Source organism: Schistocerca serialis, chromosome 8, assembly GCF_023864345.2.
Source record: "Schistocerca serialis cubense isolate TAMUIC-IGC-003099 chromosome 8, iqSchSeri2.2, whole genome shotgun sequence".
NCBI lineage: Eukaryota > Metazoa > Arthropoda > Insecta > Orthoptera > Acrididae > Schistocerca > Schistocerca serialis.
Window position 1 is genome coordinate 444697333 of NC_064645.1, and position 17919 is coordinate 444715251.

General features: G+C 40.9%; 1 protein-coding gene across 1 annotated transcript in view; it reads right to left on the reverse strand.

The window, feature by feature from the left end:
• Positions 1–17707, reverse strand: part of LOC126416294 (dipeptidase 1-like) — a 306787-nt gene extending 289080 nt beyond the window's left edge. Inside the window, exon 1 of the mRNA XM_050083947.1 lies at positions 17633–17707. Coding sequence (XP_049939904.1) covers positions 17633–17636 — 4 coding nt within the window. The 5' untranslated portion in view covers positions 17637–17707. The remainder of the gene's footprint in view (positions 1–17632) is intronic.
• Between the last annotated feature and the right edge of the window lie 212 nt (positions 17708–17919).

Consider the following 17919-nt stretch of genomic DNA (forward strand, 5'->3'; position numbering starts at 1 on the left):
GTTCCTTACCTTATCAGTGTACATAACTTTCAACATTCGCCTGTAGCACCACATCTCAAATGCTGCGATAATCTTCTTTCTTGTTTTCCCACAGTCCATGTTTCATTATCGTACAATGCTGTGCTCAAACCGTGCATTCTCAAAAATTTCTTCCTCAAATTAAGGCCAATGTTTGCCAGTGATAAGGTACTTCTGATATCCTCCTTGCTCCGACCGTCAAGGTTCAAAATGGCTCTGAGCTCTATGGGACTTAACATCTGAGGTCATCAGTCCCCTAGAACTTAGAGCTACTTAAACCTAACCAACCTAAGGACATCACACACATCCATGCCCTAGGCAGGAATCGAACCTGCGACCGTAGCGGCCACGCGGTTCCAGACTGAAGCGCCTGGAACCGCTCGGCCACATCGGTTGGCCGACCGTCAAGGGTTATTTTGCTGTTTAGGTAGGAGAACTTCGTGAGCACCAATTCTAATATTAAGTCTGTTGCTGTTCTCATTATTGCTATTTCTCATTAATATCGTCTTTCTTAGATCTACTTTCAGTCCATATTCTGTACCCATTAAGTTGTTCATTCCAGTCAGCAGATCCTGTAATTCTTCTTCACTTCCACTGTGGTAGCTATGCCGTCAGCGGATCTTACCACTGATATCCTTTCGCCTTGAGTTTTAATTTCATTCTGGAAACTTCCTTTTATTTCCTTCATTATATCTTGGATGTATATACTGAACAGGAGGCGCTAAAAACTACATTCCTACCGTACACTCTTATTAATGCGACCACTTCTTTCTTGGTCTTCCATTCTTATTTTTCCCTCGTGGTTCTTGTATATATTGAACATCACCCATCTTTCCCTACAGCTTACTCCTATTTTTCTCAGAATTTCGAATAACGTTCGACATTCAACTGTAGTCCGAAGTCGAAAAATCCTATGAACGTATTTTGAGTTTTCTTTAGTCTTGCTTGTATTACTAACCGCAACGTCAGAATTACTTCTCTGATTCCTGTACCTTTGCTAAAGCTAAAGTGATCGTCATCTTTCTCGTCAGAAACTTGGATGCATGAGTTGTTAAGCTGATTTTGCGACAATACTCGTATTCGTCGGCTCTTGCATTCTTCAGAACTGCGTGGATCCTGTTCCCCCGAAAGTCAGCTGGTATATCGCAGGCATCATGCATTCTACGCACTAAAGTGAACAGTCGTTTTGTTTCCACTTCCCCAATGACTTCAGAAATTCTTATGGCATCTTATTTATCCCTTCGGCCTTATTCGATATTAAGTCTTCCAAAACTTTTTCAAATTATGATTCTTAATTCTGAGGCCCCTGTTTCTTATATACTGATTCCTGTTTGTTCTTGTGTCACGTCATCAGACAAATTTTCCCTCTCATAGAGGCCTTCAGTCTACTGTTAAAGTTACCATCTTTGCTTTTAAGTTCCCCAGGGCTTGTTTTGGGTTTCATATACGCTGAGTCTCTCCTTCCGACAACGATTTCTTTTTCGAATTCTTCCCAATTTTCATGTAGCCATTTCGCCTTAGCTTCCCTGTGCTTAATAGCTATTTCATTCCTGAGTGACTTGTATTTCTGTATTCCCGAATTTCCTTGAACTTGTTTCTACTTCCTTCATTATTTGATCAGGTGACGTATTTCTTGTTTTACCCATGGTTTCTTCGTACCTGTGTTTTTCTTTCCAACTTTTGTGTGAGCCTTTCTTTGGCATGTCCATTCCTTTTCAACTGAACTGATATTCCTTATCACACTATCTATAGCCTTAGAGAACGTCAAGCGTATCTCTTGTGCTCCGCACATTGATTTCTCCTGTCTACTAACTAAACTTCAACCTACTGTTCATCATTAATATATTGTGATCTGAGTATATATCTGTCCCGGGTTATGCCTTATACGCCTTACAATACATTACGTGATTTCGGAATCTCTACCTGAGCATGATGTAGTGTGACTGAGATCTCTATCTCTTAATGTGTTCCAAGTATATCTCCTCCTCATGATTCTTGAACAGAGTATTCGCTATTGCTAACCGAAGTTTTTTACAGAACTCCATAAGTCTTACCCTCTTTCATTTCTAGTAGCAAGCCCAGATTTTCATGAAACATTTACTTCTACTCTTTCCTCTACAACCACATTCCAGTCCCCCTGATTTTCGTTTCCCTTTACGTAGTGAATTATCAGTTCAATATCCTCACATCCTTTCTCTGTCTCTTCTTCTGCTTGCGACGTCGGAATGTACACCTGAACTATCGTCGTCGATGCTGGTTTGCTGCCGATTCTGATGAGAACAACCATATCACTCAACTGTTCATAGTAACTGATTCTCTGCCCTACCTTCCTGTTCATAACACATATAGCACTAGTGGTCTTTTGTATACATGGGGACATAGCCACTGCGAATTTCTTGAAGAAACCCATTTTCCTACCCAGGCTGTTTATAATTTGAAATTCTTCATGATTTAGCTATTGGAAAATTTAGTCCCTTCTGACATTTTCTAGCTTTTTTCGTTATTTATATTGTAGCAAAAACTGCAAGCACCTAACATCTTAAATTCCACATATCTGTATGGACGGAGCAACATATGATGGCGTCCTTAATGATTTGTTACAACCGTGGCAGTTATGGGCACATCTTAGATGTGAAGCCCGTGCGTAAAAAGAGAACATTTACGACCCATTTGCGGATTTCACCACATACACCACATTAAAATAAATTAGTTTCACATTTCAAACACAACTTCACATGTCGCGGTCAACGTGTGGTAGACTGATTTTAAGCCGTTGACCGCGCCATGTGTTATTTCATTTCAAATGTAACATAAATGCATTTTAATGTGGTGTACGCTGAAACAGTGACAAAACCCACATAAGAGTCGCAAATTTTCTCTTTATACATACTGACTTCACATCTATAATGGATGTGTCGTTAACTACACTGATATGCAAAACGTAAGGGTGGAAGTAATTTCTGTAAGATGTGACACTGCCAAGTAACATAGCTGGATGAAACTAGGACCTTATATAGAAAGAACTGCCACAGTATAGTTCAGAAGGTACCTGAAAAACATAAACAATGAGACCAACAGAAATGGCACTTTTATTCAGAGACAATAATTACACGGAGCTCGCGATTGCGATGGACTCCTGGACGTTAAAAAAGGCGAGACTTCGTTCTTAATAGGGTATGTGATAACTAAGGACGGCAATGCATACTCTATAACGTGCTCCCGTACTGGAAACAATGGTGGACGTTCTACAGAACGTCTTCCCAACACACTCCACACGTGCTCGGTAGGACGTAAGTCAAGAGAACGGGCAGGCCAATTTATAGGTCGAATGTACTCTCGTTCCAAGAGCGCATCCACTGTGCAGTTCGATATGGTCGCGCATTGTCATCCGTAAAAATTAAGTCAGAGCTGAAAGAACTCTTGGATAGATGCATACAGAGAAGGATCACAGTGACACAACAACGCTGACCGGTGAAAGTTAAGAAGATGGTTCAAATGGCTCTGAGCACTACGGGACTTAACATCTGAGGTCATCAGTCCCATATAACTTAGACTACTTAAATCTAACTAACCCAAGGACATCACACACTTCCAAGCCCGAGGCAGGATTCGAACGTGCGACTGTAGCAGTCGCGTGGTTCCGGACTGAAGTGCCTAGAACTCCTCAGCCACAGCAGCCGGCCCCAGTGAGAGTACCGTGTTGAAATACACACATCAATAAAAGTTTTGCATCACCTCGTTTCCGAGAGTTCCGGAACCTGTACAGAAAATTGTAGTAGAGATCGACATAAACATCATTTCCGCCTTTTTTATTGCCCGTGAAAACCGCACATTGCATGTTCTACCACCATACAGCGACACCTTGACAGGTGGTGGCCCAGATTGCTGTACACACCGGTAGTCTAATACCGAGTAGCACGTCCTCTTGTATTGATGCATGCTTGTATTCGTCGTGGCATACTATCCACAAGTTCATCAAGGCACTGTTGGTCCAGATTGTACTACTCGTCAACGGTGATACGGCATACATCTCTCAGAGTGGTTGGTGGGTCACGTCGTCCATAAACAGCCCTTTTCAATCCATCCCAGGTATGTTCGGTAGAGTTCGTGTCTGGAGAACATGCTGGCCATTCTATTCGAGCGATGTCGTTATCCTGAAGGAGGTCATTCACAAGATGTGCACGACGGGGGCGCGAATTGCCGTCCATATAGACGAATGCCTCGCCAATATGCTGCCGATATGGTTGCACTATCGGCCAGAGGATGTCATTCACGTACCGCACAGCCGTTACGGCGCCTTCCATGACCACCAGCGGCGTACGTCCGCCCCGCATAATGCCACCCCAAAACAGCAGGGAACCTCCACCTTGCTGCACTCGATGGACAGTGTATCTAAGGCAATCAGCCTGACCGGGTTCACTCCAAACACGTTTCCGACACTCATCAGTCCATTCGGCATGTTGTTGGTCCCATGTGTACCGCGCTGCATGGTGTCGTGGTTGCAAAGGTCGACCTCGCCATGGAAATCGGGAGTGAAGTGGCGCATCATGCAGCCTGTTGCGCATAGTTTGAGTCGTAACACGACGTCCTGTGGCTGCACAGAAAGCATTATTCAACATGGTGGCGTTGGTGTCAGGGTTCCTCCGAGCCATAATCCGTAGGTAGCGGTCATCCAATGCAGTAGTAGCCCTAGGACGGCTGGAGTGAGGCATCTCATCGACAGGTCCTGTTTCTCTGTATCTCCTTCATGTCCGAACAACATCGCTTTGGTTCACTCCGAGACGCCTGGACACTTCCCTTGTTGAGAGCCCTTCCTGGTACAAAGTAACAACGCGGACGCAATCGAACCGCGGTATTGACCGTCTCGGCATGGTTGAACTACGGACAACACAGCCGTGCACCTCCTTCCTGGTGGAATGACTGGAACTGATCGGCTGCCGGACCCCCTCCGTCTAATAGATGCTGCTCATGCATGGTTGTTTACATCTTTGAGTGGCTTTAGTGACATCTCTGAGTAGTGAAAGGGACTGCGTCTGTGACACAATACCCACAGTCAACGTCTATCTTCAGGTGTTCTGGGAACCGGCGTGATACGAAACTTTTTTCGATGTGTGTATTTGAGGTCAGTACACCCATGAAAAATTATGTCTCTCCACACCATAGTACCTCTAAAATCCATAATTCTCGGCAATGTTTCTGGGTGCACTACGTCTTAGCAACTCTTGCGGTAGGAGGGTACTCCTAGCGTTGTCTAGCTTGATCGTTTTGGTGGTCCAGGTGTTTTAATGTAGGAAGGCACCATGCTGCACTGGCGTAATGACTAGCAAGTGACACTGTAATCCTTCCCCATTTGCCGGTTTTCAGGGGTCCATTCGTCCCTGACTTCGTTTTTATGGATGACAGTGCATGGCCGCATAGATCTGCGCAGGTGGAGAAGATCTTGGAATAAGAGGATATTTGACGAATGGACTGACCTGCTCGTTCCCCTGACAAATCCCAACGTATGTGGGATTCGTTGGGGGAACGTGCTGCAGCTCGTCTGCATGAACCAAGAACCGTTCAGCAGTTGTTACTGCGTTGTTGGGAGAATGGAACGTCCAACCACAAGAACGTATCAACCCTCTCGCCAGCCTGGGAACACACACTACTGCAATGGCCAGGCGACCAACCTGAATCGCGACTGATTCAGTGGGGTTAATATCTTTTAATAAAAGTGCAGGTTCTGTTCGTCTCACTATGTATTTCTGTCACTTACCTTCTGAACTGTACTGTTGCAGTTCTTCCTATGATCGGTGCAAGTTTCAGTGAGCTATGTTGCTTGGCATTGACACATCATATGAAAGATCTTTTCGTCCTTAAGTTTTGCACACCAGAGTACGATGGTTGTATAAAACCGTTCTCAAGACAATAATTGGCAAACAGTGCTGCACAATTGCAATAAAGTCACGAGGTGTTCAAATCACTCTTTTATTGGAACATGTTACGCGTTTCGGGATTACACCCATCTTCAGACATCTATTACAAAAAAGTACAAAACATAAGTGAACAGCACACTCAACACGTCTCAACTTCACAGAAAATGAGATCTGGTCATATGAGTTACACACCACGAACTTCAACTCCTTCCTAGCCAACCAGCCGTACAACCTTGACAACTCAAAGAAAGTGTCGAATAACATATGAGTGCGGCACAAGCAGTCTTGAAGCAGTGCGCATACTGACGCTGAACAAGTCAACTAGCAGCAAAGCGCCCTCGGTAGGGGGCACTGCATGGTCATGTGCTCCATGCGTTCACATGTTATTTAATAATAATATACTCAGAATTTAACATCTGACCGGGTGTAATTACGACTAGCAATCGGAATAGTACTTCCGTACACGTTAACACTAAAAGATTTTTTTTTTTTTAAAAAACTCCAAAATTTGTTACATTGCCATACTGTGCCTATAGCCAGTAGTGGCACTAAGCACATCTCAAACCATATGTCAATATAAAATAAATAATAGGGGGGTGGGGAGGGAGTTCCTTCATGAATAAACCTTTCAACCTCTCAAATCTCTGTAAGAATACCACCAAATTAAATATGACCAACATTATCCGTCATAAACTAAAACCCTGTGATCAGCTCTCGTACACAAACGTCTTAGGAGCTATCTGTTAAACCCAACGGCAACCACATCGGCGGCAGCCATCCACCTATCGAATTACAGCCAACTGATACTCATGCATCATGATTGCCCAAATAGAAGCCTTCAAAAATGGTTCAAATGGCTCTGAGCACTATGCGACTTAACTTCTGGGGTCATCAGTCGCCTAGAACTTAGAACTAATTAAACCTAACTAACCTAAGGACATCACACACATCCATGCCCGAGGCACTATTCGAACCTGCGACCGTAGCGGTCGCTCGGTTCCAGACTACAGCGCCTAGAACCGCACGGCCACTCTGGCCGACTAGAAGCCTTCAAACAACAACGTACACCCCTCCACCACCTGGAAAAGTTTAATGGTGAGAGGAAGAGCATTTTCATAAAATCCCAAAAGGAACGTGGGATATACGTCATACATTCTTTATATAAATTAATGGTGCTTGGTGACACAACGGTTTATTTTATTGATTTTAGACTTTAAAGTTTTAACACTTTTAATATTTTGTTTTTGTTTTCTTAAAATGTAGAGAGCTCTCCAGTATCAGGGTAGCATAGGTAGGACTCAGGCAATTGTCGTGCCACTAGTTTATATAAGGAATGTATGATGTAAAACCGTTGTCAAGGATGCCAGCAGATGTTGCTTCCTCTACACAAATGGAATTTAAGATGCCATATGCTTGCAGTTTTTTACTGTGATGTAAGTCATAGAGGTAACTTGAAAATACCCAAGGAGACGTAATTAAGTAGAGTGATTATCTTTCAATAAAAACAACCTACGCAGGAGAACGACTTGCTCCAACCATAGTGAGTGGTTCACAAATAGGAACGTTTCACTTAAACAACGATGAGTTTTTATTTATGCGACCTAATCACATATTGAATAACCAGTATCACTACTATTTCTCAGTTTCGAGCTGAGGGTAAAAAAAAAAAAAAAAAAAAAAGAAGTTGTTCTACTTTCGCATGTGAAACCTGAAACCTGTATAAAAACCTATCTTCAGAAATTAGTATAACGTGCACTTATTTTATAAAAAATGTTATTACAACAATAACCTTCTCAGAAACCATCTATTACCCGAAGGAAAGGGGATAAATAATTATTAACGAACTGAGAGTTCAACGCTGTCGCATTACTTTGCCAAAAGAAAAGCAATTCTTAGACTCGATCCCCTCTTTGTATTAACAAGGAACGTTCACAACATTGCGGAAATGAGAGTTTTGCCATTTGAACAGCAAAATAATCAGAGTGAATTTCTCATTCTGGAAACATTCTCCAGGCTGTGGCTAAGCCATGTCTCCGCAATATCCTTTCTTTCAGGAGTGCTAGTTCTGAAAGGTTCGCAGGAGAGCTTCTGTAAAATTTGGAAGGGAGGAGACGAGGTACTGGCAGAAGTAAAGCTGTGAGGACGTGGCGTGGGTCGTGCTTGGGTAGCTCAGATCGTAGAGCACTTGCCCGTGAAAGGCAAAGGTCCCGAGTTCGAGTCTCGGTCCGGCACACAGTTTTAATCTACCAGGAAGTTTCAAGGTGAATATTATTCTACACTCTGTAACGGAACTGTCACTGAGTTTAACTGCATCCATTGTAGAGAAAATTCAGCGAAATAACTGATGATGGCAGAAATAGATAGAATACAGAATGTTGTTTGCTACCTGCAAGATAAAAGTTCCTGGAAAAGAGAGAAATGCTACAGAATATAATTTTCTCTGCTAGAAAACCTTTCTTGGAAACATTTGTTTGAGGTGAACCTTATGTTCAAGTGAAACATGGGCAACAAATAGTAGAGACAAGAAAATATCCTAAGCTTTGGAGAAGTTGTACTAGAAGTATCCAGAAGATTAGGGGGATAGACTGAATTGAAGATATAGAGAAAAGGAATTGAATTTGGAGGAATGACCTCTATGCCACATCATTACAGACAATATTTACTAATACTTTACGTGGGAGGTTATCTCTAGGTCCAAATATTTTTTTCCCTTTATCTCTTTTACCCGTTATCAAGCAGAAAATCAGATTTGATTCTGTAATGCGTTTTTTAACTCCATCCGAACAGGTCTCGGAAGGCTCAACGGTACCGACCGGCCGCTGTGTCATCCTCAGTCGATAGGCGTAGCTGGATACGGATATGGAGGGGAATGTGGTCATCACACCTGTCTGCCGGCCGGTGTCAGCTTTCGTGATCGGAGCTGCTACTTCTCAGTCAAGTAGGTCCGCAATCGGCCTCGCAAGGGCTGAGTGCACTCCGCTATCCAGGCCCGGGCAGCGACCCATCTAACCGCTAGCCAAGCTCGAAAGCGCTTAATTTCAGTATTCTGACCGGACCCTGCTCTAAACTCGTAGTGAACTTCAAAAAGTTTTCCTGCAATTCTTCAAATAATCCGTTGAAAATATTTAAAACTTTGTTGTATGTGATGGATTTCCATGACACTAAACTGTCAGTAAGAGCTCAGTGTATTAATTTTCTTTCACGTGACAAAAGCGTTACAGTAAACGTAAAAAAAAAGAAAAAAAAATTGAGCAGCTTTTGTAGAGTGTTTCGTCCAAAATTTAGCTTCATTATTTAAAGTAGTCGATCCGACATAACTTATGGACAGTTTACTCTTCCTGTTAGACAGCTCCATTACATTCTGAGCGCTGCAGTACCTTCATGGAGATGCGTAATCTACGGTGGTTCTCAAGAATCGTGATAGCTTGTTGTCTGCCTACAAACACACAGAGACACAAGATGATTTCGTATAATTATTTTAAGAAATACAGCAACCAACGAAGTGGGTGACTGCTATTTTTCCATGCGTGCGAATTGGAGTGTAATGTCTCCCAATTTTTTTTGTGTAAAAACTCTTAAAGCCTTGTAAATAAAACAAACTCCAACCCCTTCTACACTTTTATTCTTCATTTCAACATAATTATTTCCCAACATGGCCACCCTGGAGACGAGAGCGTTCTGACAACTAGAGACCAGTTTGTTGATACCGTCACTGTAGAATGTTTTGATTTTGTTCACGAAGCCACAACCGCATCTCTTCTTGCATCGCTTCATCACTAATGAAGTCCTAGAACGTGCTCTTTAAGTTTTCGAAACACTGCGAGCTTTGTCACTTACACTGAATTTAGCACAAACGTTTCCTTCATTACAAGCACGAGCAACCTGATGCTGCACATTGCTAATGTAGATACAGCCGTCACCGCACACAGATTTTATTCGTCTAAGGATCTCAGTTGGGGGCACGAATTCTGCTGTCAGAAACTCGCTTACGTCACGCTGTTTCTAATGCTCCGACATACTAGCATTACACACCGCCATGTTACAAGCTACAATTCGGTGCCCTTTACCGGCAGACGGTTGCGATTTGCGTCAGCGAAGCGAGAATGTCGACCTACTAAAATAAGTGGCTTGGAATACATCAACAAATACAGAGAACAGAACAAAAAATTCAGAGGAATTACTTTTCAGCACGCCCTCCTATTAGAAATTTAATCCTCTGCCATGAGGCACATCCAAAGTTATCGTGTATAAATTAATTATTTAGGTAGATTATATAATGGTAAGACAGAACTTAAAATCATATTTTCAATTACTAAACATTTAAAAGACTAGACGTGGAATCTGGCTGTGACGATTTGCTATGTGAAGAAATTTCCAGAACAGAGATAATCAAGGGCGTGAGGGATGGATTACTTGAAAGAACAAATTGTTGATGAAGGTTTCAGAGGATCGTTAGATAACGATTGAGAGAAGAGGAGAATCGAATGCAATAGAATAAGACTGGATAGCATTGATGGATAGAACAGTGAAGGCAGTTCACAATCAAAAGGGCAAACAGAAATCCTCGGATAACACACTAGATATTGAATCTTACTGATGTAAGGAAACAAAGAATTACTTAAAATGAGCCGGCCGCGGTGGTCTAGCGGTTCTAGGCGCTCAGTCCGGAACCGCGCGACTGCTACGGTCGCAGGTTCGAATCCTGCCTCGGGCATGGATGTGTGTGATGTCCTTAGGTTAGTTAGGTTTAAGTAGTTCTAAGTCTAGAGGACTGATGACCTCAGATGTTAAGTCCCATAGTGCTCAGAGCCATTTGAAACGTTTGAACTAAATGAAAACGAAATCAGAAGGTTCGAAGGATTATAAAAAATGTACGTACAAGGGCAACAAACTTGAAGGTAATGTTACAGAAAGGGATGGAAAGGAAAGTAAGTGAGATGGGAGATGCAACAGAATGAGAAAAATCTGACAGAGCAATGAAAGACATAAGTCAAAACAAGTCAGCTGGAGTAGACGACATTCACTCCAGGTTATTGAGACCCCTGAGAGCATGAAGTACGGCAAAACTGTTCCACCTGACCCGAATGTTATACGAAGTACTCACACACTTTTAAGAGGAATGTAATTTTTCCAGTTCCATAGAAGGCAGGTACTGATAAGTATTTGTATTACACTTTAATCAGTTACCGTTGTACAATATCGAAATAAATTATTTACAGGGGAATGGAGAGACTGGTAGAAGCCGATCTTTGGGAAGGTCGTTTTGCCATCCGGAGAACTGTGCAAACACGAGAGACAGTAATGACCCTACAACTTATTTTGGAAGATATAATGAAGAAGAATGAACCTACTTTTATAAAATTTGTAAATGTAGAGAAAGCTATTAACAGTGTGCACTGGAACAGACTCTTTGAAATTATGAATGAAGCAGGAATAAAAATACAGGAGACAGAGTTGCAGGTTGTCACTAATGTTAACCAATCTGTACAAAATTGTGAGACTTATACCAGAGGGAGGAGAAACAGAACAATGAAGTTTGCCAATAACATTGTAATTCTTTTAGAGATGGTGGAGGAGTTGGAAGATTTGTTAAAAGGATACGTAGTGACTTCAAAACAGGTTATAAGCTATACATTAATAAAAGTGGTAATGGACTGTAGTAGCATTAAATGAGGCAATGCTGAGGGAATTAAATTAGGAAATGACACAAAGTAGTGCGAGAGATTTGCTATGTGGGCAGCAAAACATATGATGATGGCTGGAGTAGAGTGTGTTAAAAACCTAGACTGCTAACAGCAAGAAAGTCGTTTCCGAGTAAAGATGTATATTATTAACATGATGTATAAAATTAAATGTTGGAAAATCTATTCTGAAAAGTTTTGTCGGGTGTGTAGCCTTGTACGAAAGTGGGACGTGGACCATAGACGGCCCGGATAAGAATAGAGTAGAAACTTTTACAGTGGTACTATAAAGGAATGTAGATAATTAGATAGGTCAGTTGACTAAAGACAACGTTCTGGATCGTACGTCGAGAAAAAAAAATGTATGACTCATCTTGACTAAAACAAGGGATTGCTCGATAGGAAACATCTGCATGAAACTAGGAAGTCTCAGTATAGTAAAGGAGTGATGTGCAGGAGAGAGAAAATTGTAGACGGGTCCAACGTTGACGTCAGAAGAACTTAGGTCACAATATTCAGGCAAGGATGAAGAACTCGGTACAGGACAGACTAGCTTGGAGACTGTACGAAACCTGTTTTTTCGCAATGACACCACCACCACAACGACAACAACAACAAAATTCAGGACAGAAAGAGGGTTAGCATCGGTCGTAATACGGTGTATCCTTTTAATGCAGATCTACATTTCAGCTGACAGTGCAGTTGTTATCTGAGTGTTAGAGGTAGTCAAGTAGACTCAACGTAATTATAACAACATATATGTCCCCTCTTAGTCCACTGTTGGCTGAAATATTTATCGACCATTTTGAACAAAATTTTCTAAAAACAGAACCTCTGAGTGCAAACATCAAATACTGGTTTAGATATGTAGATGATGTCCTGTGTATGTGGACTGGTACTACAAGACAACTCAACACATCCAGTTCACTATGGAAATTGGCAAACTTCTTAGATCTCACCATTGACATCAGTACACACACTCATTATTTCAAAATTTACAGAAAAGCAACAACTACAGACACAGTAATACTTTCTTGCTCACAACATCCCATAGCTCACAAACATGCAGCTTTCCACTCAATGGTACACCGTCTCATATCCATCCCCATGTCCAAAGATGATTTTAAACCAGAGTTAGATATAATAAAATTTATTGCCTCAGCCAATGGCTACAATCCAGTTCTTATTGACCAGATCTTGCACAGAAAACAAAAACGGAAAATTATACCCCTCCTCTATGCCCCACCTGCTTCCCCATCCACTGTCTGCAAGAAATGGTGTACTCTACCATTTCTAGGTCAGGTATCACAGACTGTAACGAAAGCACTGAGGTCCTGCAAGTATAGGGTTTCTCACTATATCAGGAACACTACAGCCCAGTGTGTTTTTAATAGCAAAGACAAGATCCAGTTGTTAGCCAATAGTGGGGTATACAAAATCACCTGTTCTGATTGTGACAAATTTTACATTGGTCAGTCAGGCAGAGACATATCAACTAGGCTGGCTGAACATGAACGCAGCTGGAGGTGGCAGAATTCAGACTCTGCATTTGCTGAGCATGTACTGAGTGAGAGTCACAACTACCAGCCAGTGTCCCATGTACTTCACTTAGCAAACAAAGGCCATAAACTCAACCTGCTGGAAGCCCTGGAAATTAACAAACATATTGCTCACAGTCCAGATCTCATCCTAAATGACTAGACACAACTCAACACTTCCCCTCTCCTAAACTTCATATAATCATCTTTGTTGTCCATTACTTCCCACACTCTCTCTTTCTACATATTCCCATTTTCCTGTAGTCATTAAGTTGTTTTATTTGTTGTATTTGTTGCAGTTGTCTTTGTATTCCACATATGCTGTAGTTTCTATAGTTAAGGGTTTGCTTTTAACTTATACTTGTATTACTGTCCATGTTTAACTCCCCTTGTAGATGTCTCATCAAATACTGTTCATATTTTACTTTGCTCATTTATTTAATGTAAACTGGTATACAGCCACTGCTTTGATTATAATGTTAATGTTAAAATGCAGTACCATCACACTCTCAAACTGTAGGTTCCCTCAAACACCTCAATTTTCCTGCATTTACTAATTTCTGTTTATCTTATTGATATTGCTTAAGTTCCTCGTGTATTCTGTATTTACATTGAAAACTATCTCTTCTTTTTTTAATTGGTTGTGTATCACTCTCCATGTTTCATACCTCTTGAAGCAGCCTTGTCTAGTACTAATTTTATCTTATTTTATTAGTTTTGTTTATTAATAGAAACTGTTATGTAGGCATGCTATTCCTATTTTGTGCTAAAGGTTTTTCTGTCAACCCCATTGTTATTTATGTACTGTTCAGTTTTTACTATTTCATTGCAAAGACGTTACTCACTGTATGTTTCCACTTCACTCTAGATGTGTTACTTCTCTTCCAATGTTGTCTGCTAACATTTAACTTCTTTGGTGATAATACTCAGTAAATGTCTGAAGATGGCCTTGTAAGCCGAAAACCAGTTCGCAATAAAAATAATATTGTAGAACAAAAGCAAACTGGTGCTTTTCATTTATTAACATATATGTTAATATAACTTAGGCATATACATGCAATATTCACGTTAATTTGCGTTTAGGATGCTCTATCAAGCCTCGCGCTTATCTTTAATCTTTACAGAGCCATTGTCTGTAAATTATCTTGTTCCACACTATTTTAGTAGAAAATGTGTAAATGAACTATCATAAAAATAATCAACTAAAAAGTGCCACCACACTCTATTTTGCACGCAAATGTGAGCTGGCTACCAAATTTGATTTACTTGCTGCTACGGCTGTCACATGAATTATCCATGCTCCCGCTCTACTAATTCTAAAACAAAATTTCTCACATCTCTTTATTATACTGCAATCCTTCTGAAAGACTGGTCGCGAGGGTAAAAAAAAATTCTGTTTTGTACTTCGCATGCTTCAGTGTTTTCCAGTCGTTTCTCGTTGGTGAAATTAAAATCCGGAGACGTGTACTGGTTCGTCACAGATTTTAAAGTGTTCCGGTCTATCGAATATTTAAATTTCATTGCATGTTAATTACATGGCGGTTTCAACTTATATGCGCGGTTTACACCTATATCATTTCGTACCGTTGCATCTCCGTTGACGTTATCCCCGTCCACTCATGCATTTCAAATCATTGTGGTCAATTCACAATCTTCGTGAAAGTACTAACAATTATCACCAGCCTCGTAAAGATCTGTCTTACGTAAGTACAAAACTGATTTTAGCATTTCCGCAAACAAATATTAGTCATGATTTGTTTCGTGAATTTCACGGTAGCCAGTCTGGCAATTGTTGGCCGGCGACAGTCATATAAATGGACAATATAATAGTAAAATCTGACTGTTATCTTTTCGATAACGTTTTTCTATGCCAGTGTGTATTACGACGTCGCAGCTTCCTCATCAGGAGTTCAATCTTTATACAAAGAGTGGAAAAGCGAAATGTTCTAAATGCATTTTTTTTTTTTTTCTGTGGAGCCGGCCGCGGTGGTCTCGAGGTTCTAGGCGCGCAGTCCGGAACCGTGCGACTGCTACGGTCGCAGGTTCGAATCCTGCTTCGGGCATGGATGTGTGTGATGTCCTTAGGTTAGTTAGGTTTAAGTAGTTCTAAGTTCTAGGGGACTGATGACCACAGCAGTTGAGTCCCATAGTGCTCAGAGCCATTTGAACCATTTTTTTTGTGCAGTGCGCGTTTACGGTGCTACTGTGTAGTCGGTACTCTGGCGCGTGTCTCTAGGCGTGTTGCGAGTGCCAAATCACGGAAAAAATATTTCCGACATTCAGTACTAGATGGGGCATGACCTTTGTGCCAAACAGTACTTCCCAATAGAGTTCCAAGCGGCATGCGTCGGGGTACCCTTCATTTAGCCTGGCGTGATTTGAAGAGATGATTTACAAGTTTTGGCGAGTAAGCGCAGCATTTGGAGCTGAGTCAGAGATTTTACAATTGGAGAGTAACAAAGAAGGGTGAGCAAAGCCTTTGTTCCGTAAGATTTACACAAACCTGTTGAGTTAGGTGAAGTTATGAGCCACTTCCATGTAATTCTAAAGCATACAACTAACTTCTTTGATTTTAAGGATGCTGCTGAAACATTGTTGTTAATTCAGGCGTGTAAGGGATCCAAATGTAGTATGATTAAAGAGTCCTACACTCATCCATGTCAAATGACTATATGAAAATTCTTACTGTTCCACTGAAAAATGGAAACTTGTATATGTATTCAAAAGAGGATAAACCGTGGCAGATCTATACCATGAAGTACTTCATCTGAAAGACCAGCCATGTTTATCAGTGGTACAAGAGAAAGACCCTTTGGCGATCTTGCCATTTCTTCTTCAACAGACAGTTTAAAGGGAATGGAGTAAAAAACAGAAGTCAATGCTGAGAGAATTTTGTTCTTGAATTTTATAATGTTATTCTCTCGTATAAAATTTAAAGGGAATGTCGAATGGTTTTTGTTGACACCAATTCTACTAATTAAAATTTTGCTGCATCTCTGTACTTGTACTATCGCAAGTAATAACCTGGCGGCTCTGCATTAATGGCACTTAAACAAAAAAACTTGGCACAGTCAATTTTCTGGTATGACAGTTAGAACGTCCTCTAAATTTTCTCAGTATTTTTTTCAATGATAAGGTGGGCAGCGTAATTGTGTAGTGTTAGAACGCCTTTCCAGTCTTCTCGATAGAAATGGGTTATGTATAAAAAGAGATACATTGCTGTTTGATTCTCCTGACAAATTTCGGATTTGTCATGTAGAAACTTTTCTATTTTCGCTCCGCATATCAGAAAAATTAGGAGTAATATTACAAGTTTTTACAAAATTCTTCATATTTTATTGTGCAACTCTGTATGTATATCACTCTAATTCCACGAATTATAATTGCTAATGCACTACAGTTCCTACAGATTCGCATTTGTGGCACGATGACATAGCAATAAAGATCTTCAGATACTGACTGATGCGTTGATGATTAAGCAGCAAATTTGAAATGTGTTTTGGCGTAGTGAAAATGTTATGGGAAGAGTAGAGAGATATTATTACCAAGTTTTCCATTTGTTTCGTGAAAAACAAAATCAGTTTTTACTATCCCTTCGACGACAACGTAATGACACCTAAATCCAGTTTGGAGAGGATGAGGAAGAAAGTCGGCCTCCGATTATCAAAGGAATTTACCAAAATCACGAAATCATGAAGCTTGATGACTTGGCGGATATCTGAACCGCTCTGCTCCCAATAGCATGTCCAGCGTCTTAATTGCTGTGCCATTTCACGCAATCATTTCGTGATTAGATGTACTTTTTGTTCCATAGACCCGTAGTGAAGAGATACCTAAGAATGTGGAACACATCATGAAACAAATATATGTGTTGCATTTTTACATAGAAAAAAGTGATATATTAATGTTCCTTCCTCAGATTCTAAATGAAATGGCCCTTACGTTTGGAAATTAGAAAAAGCTGAAACATATTTTCAGTTAATAAGCATTAATAAACTCGCAGAAACATGTATATACATAATATACTGAGGTAAGTGTGGTAATTAACTGGGTATTATACCCAAGCATCATCAAACAGAAAAATACTTAAAACACTTATTTACGTGTATCACATTGCTATTGATATTTATTGCAACGATTGTATCATCTGCAAACAAAATGAACTTGGCCTCTGGCAGTATTTCCGATGAACGGTTATTAATATAAGCAAGGAGAATTAATTGTCCTAAGATGGAACCTTGTGGGACACCAAGTGAATTAGTTCCCAGCTGCATCACACCTGATATCTTAATACAGGACTACTATCAGCTGTTGTGAATACAGCTTTTCCTTCTTGTTTCCCAGAAAACGATGAGTAATAGTTACTATGGCAGCCACTTTAGAAGTAGAATGCATATGGTTGAAGACAGCGTGACCCCTATAAGTTGTGGATAGCGACTGATGAGCAGGTGCAGGTGCAAGTAGCGACGGAGTTACTCACCCATCGCGAGTGGTGTTTCGCCAACAACTGATGCCGTGAGGCGATGTGGCGCCGCTTATACGGCGCGGGGGATTCAGGCACCTGATAAGAATTGCACTGAGCGTTAAAACAGCCAGCATGCCTTATCTGTGTTACTCGCTGCTCACGCAGTCAAGACGAGTCGCCGCTGTCGTGAATGAACATGTCTTAATCAAGCTGCGTAGAAAGGGCGTTCTCCTTGTAAAGTGTTGTCCTGAAGTGTTACGAAGCAGCAAAGACAGTTAGAAGCTTTGATTCCTCATAGGCCA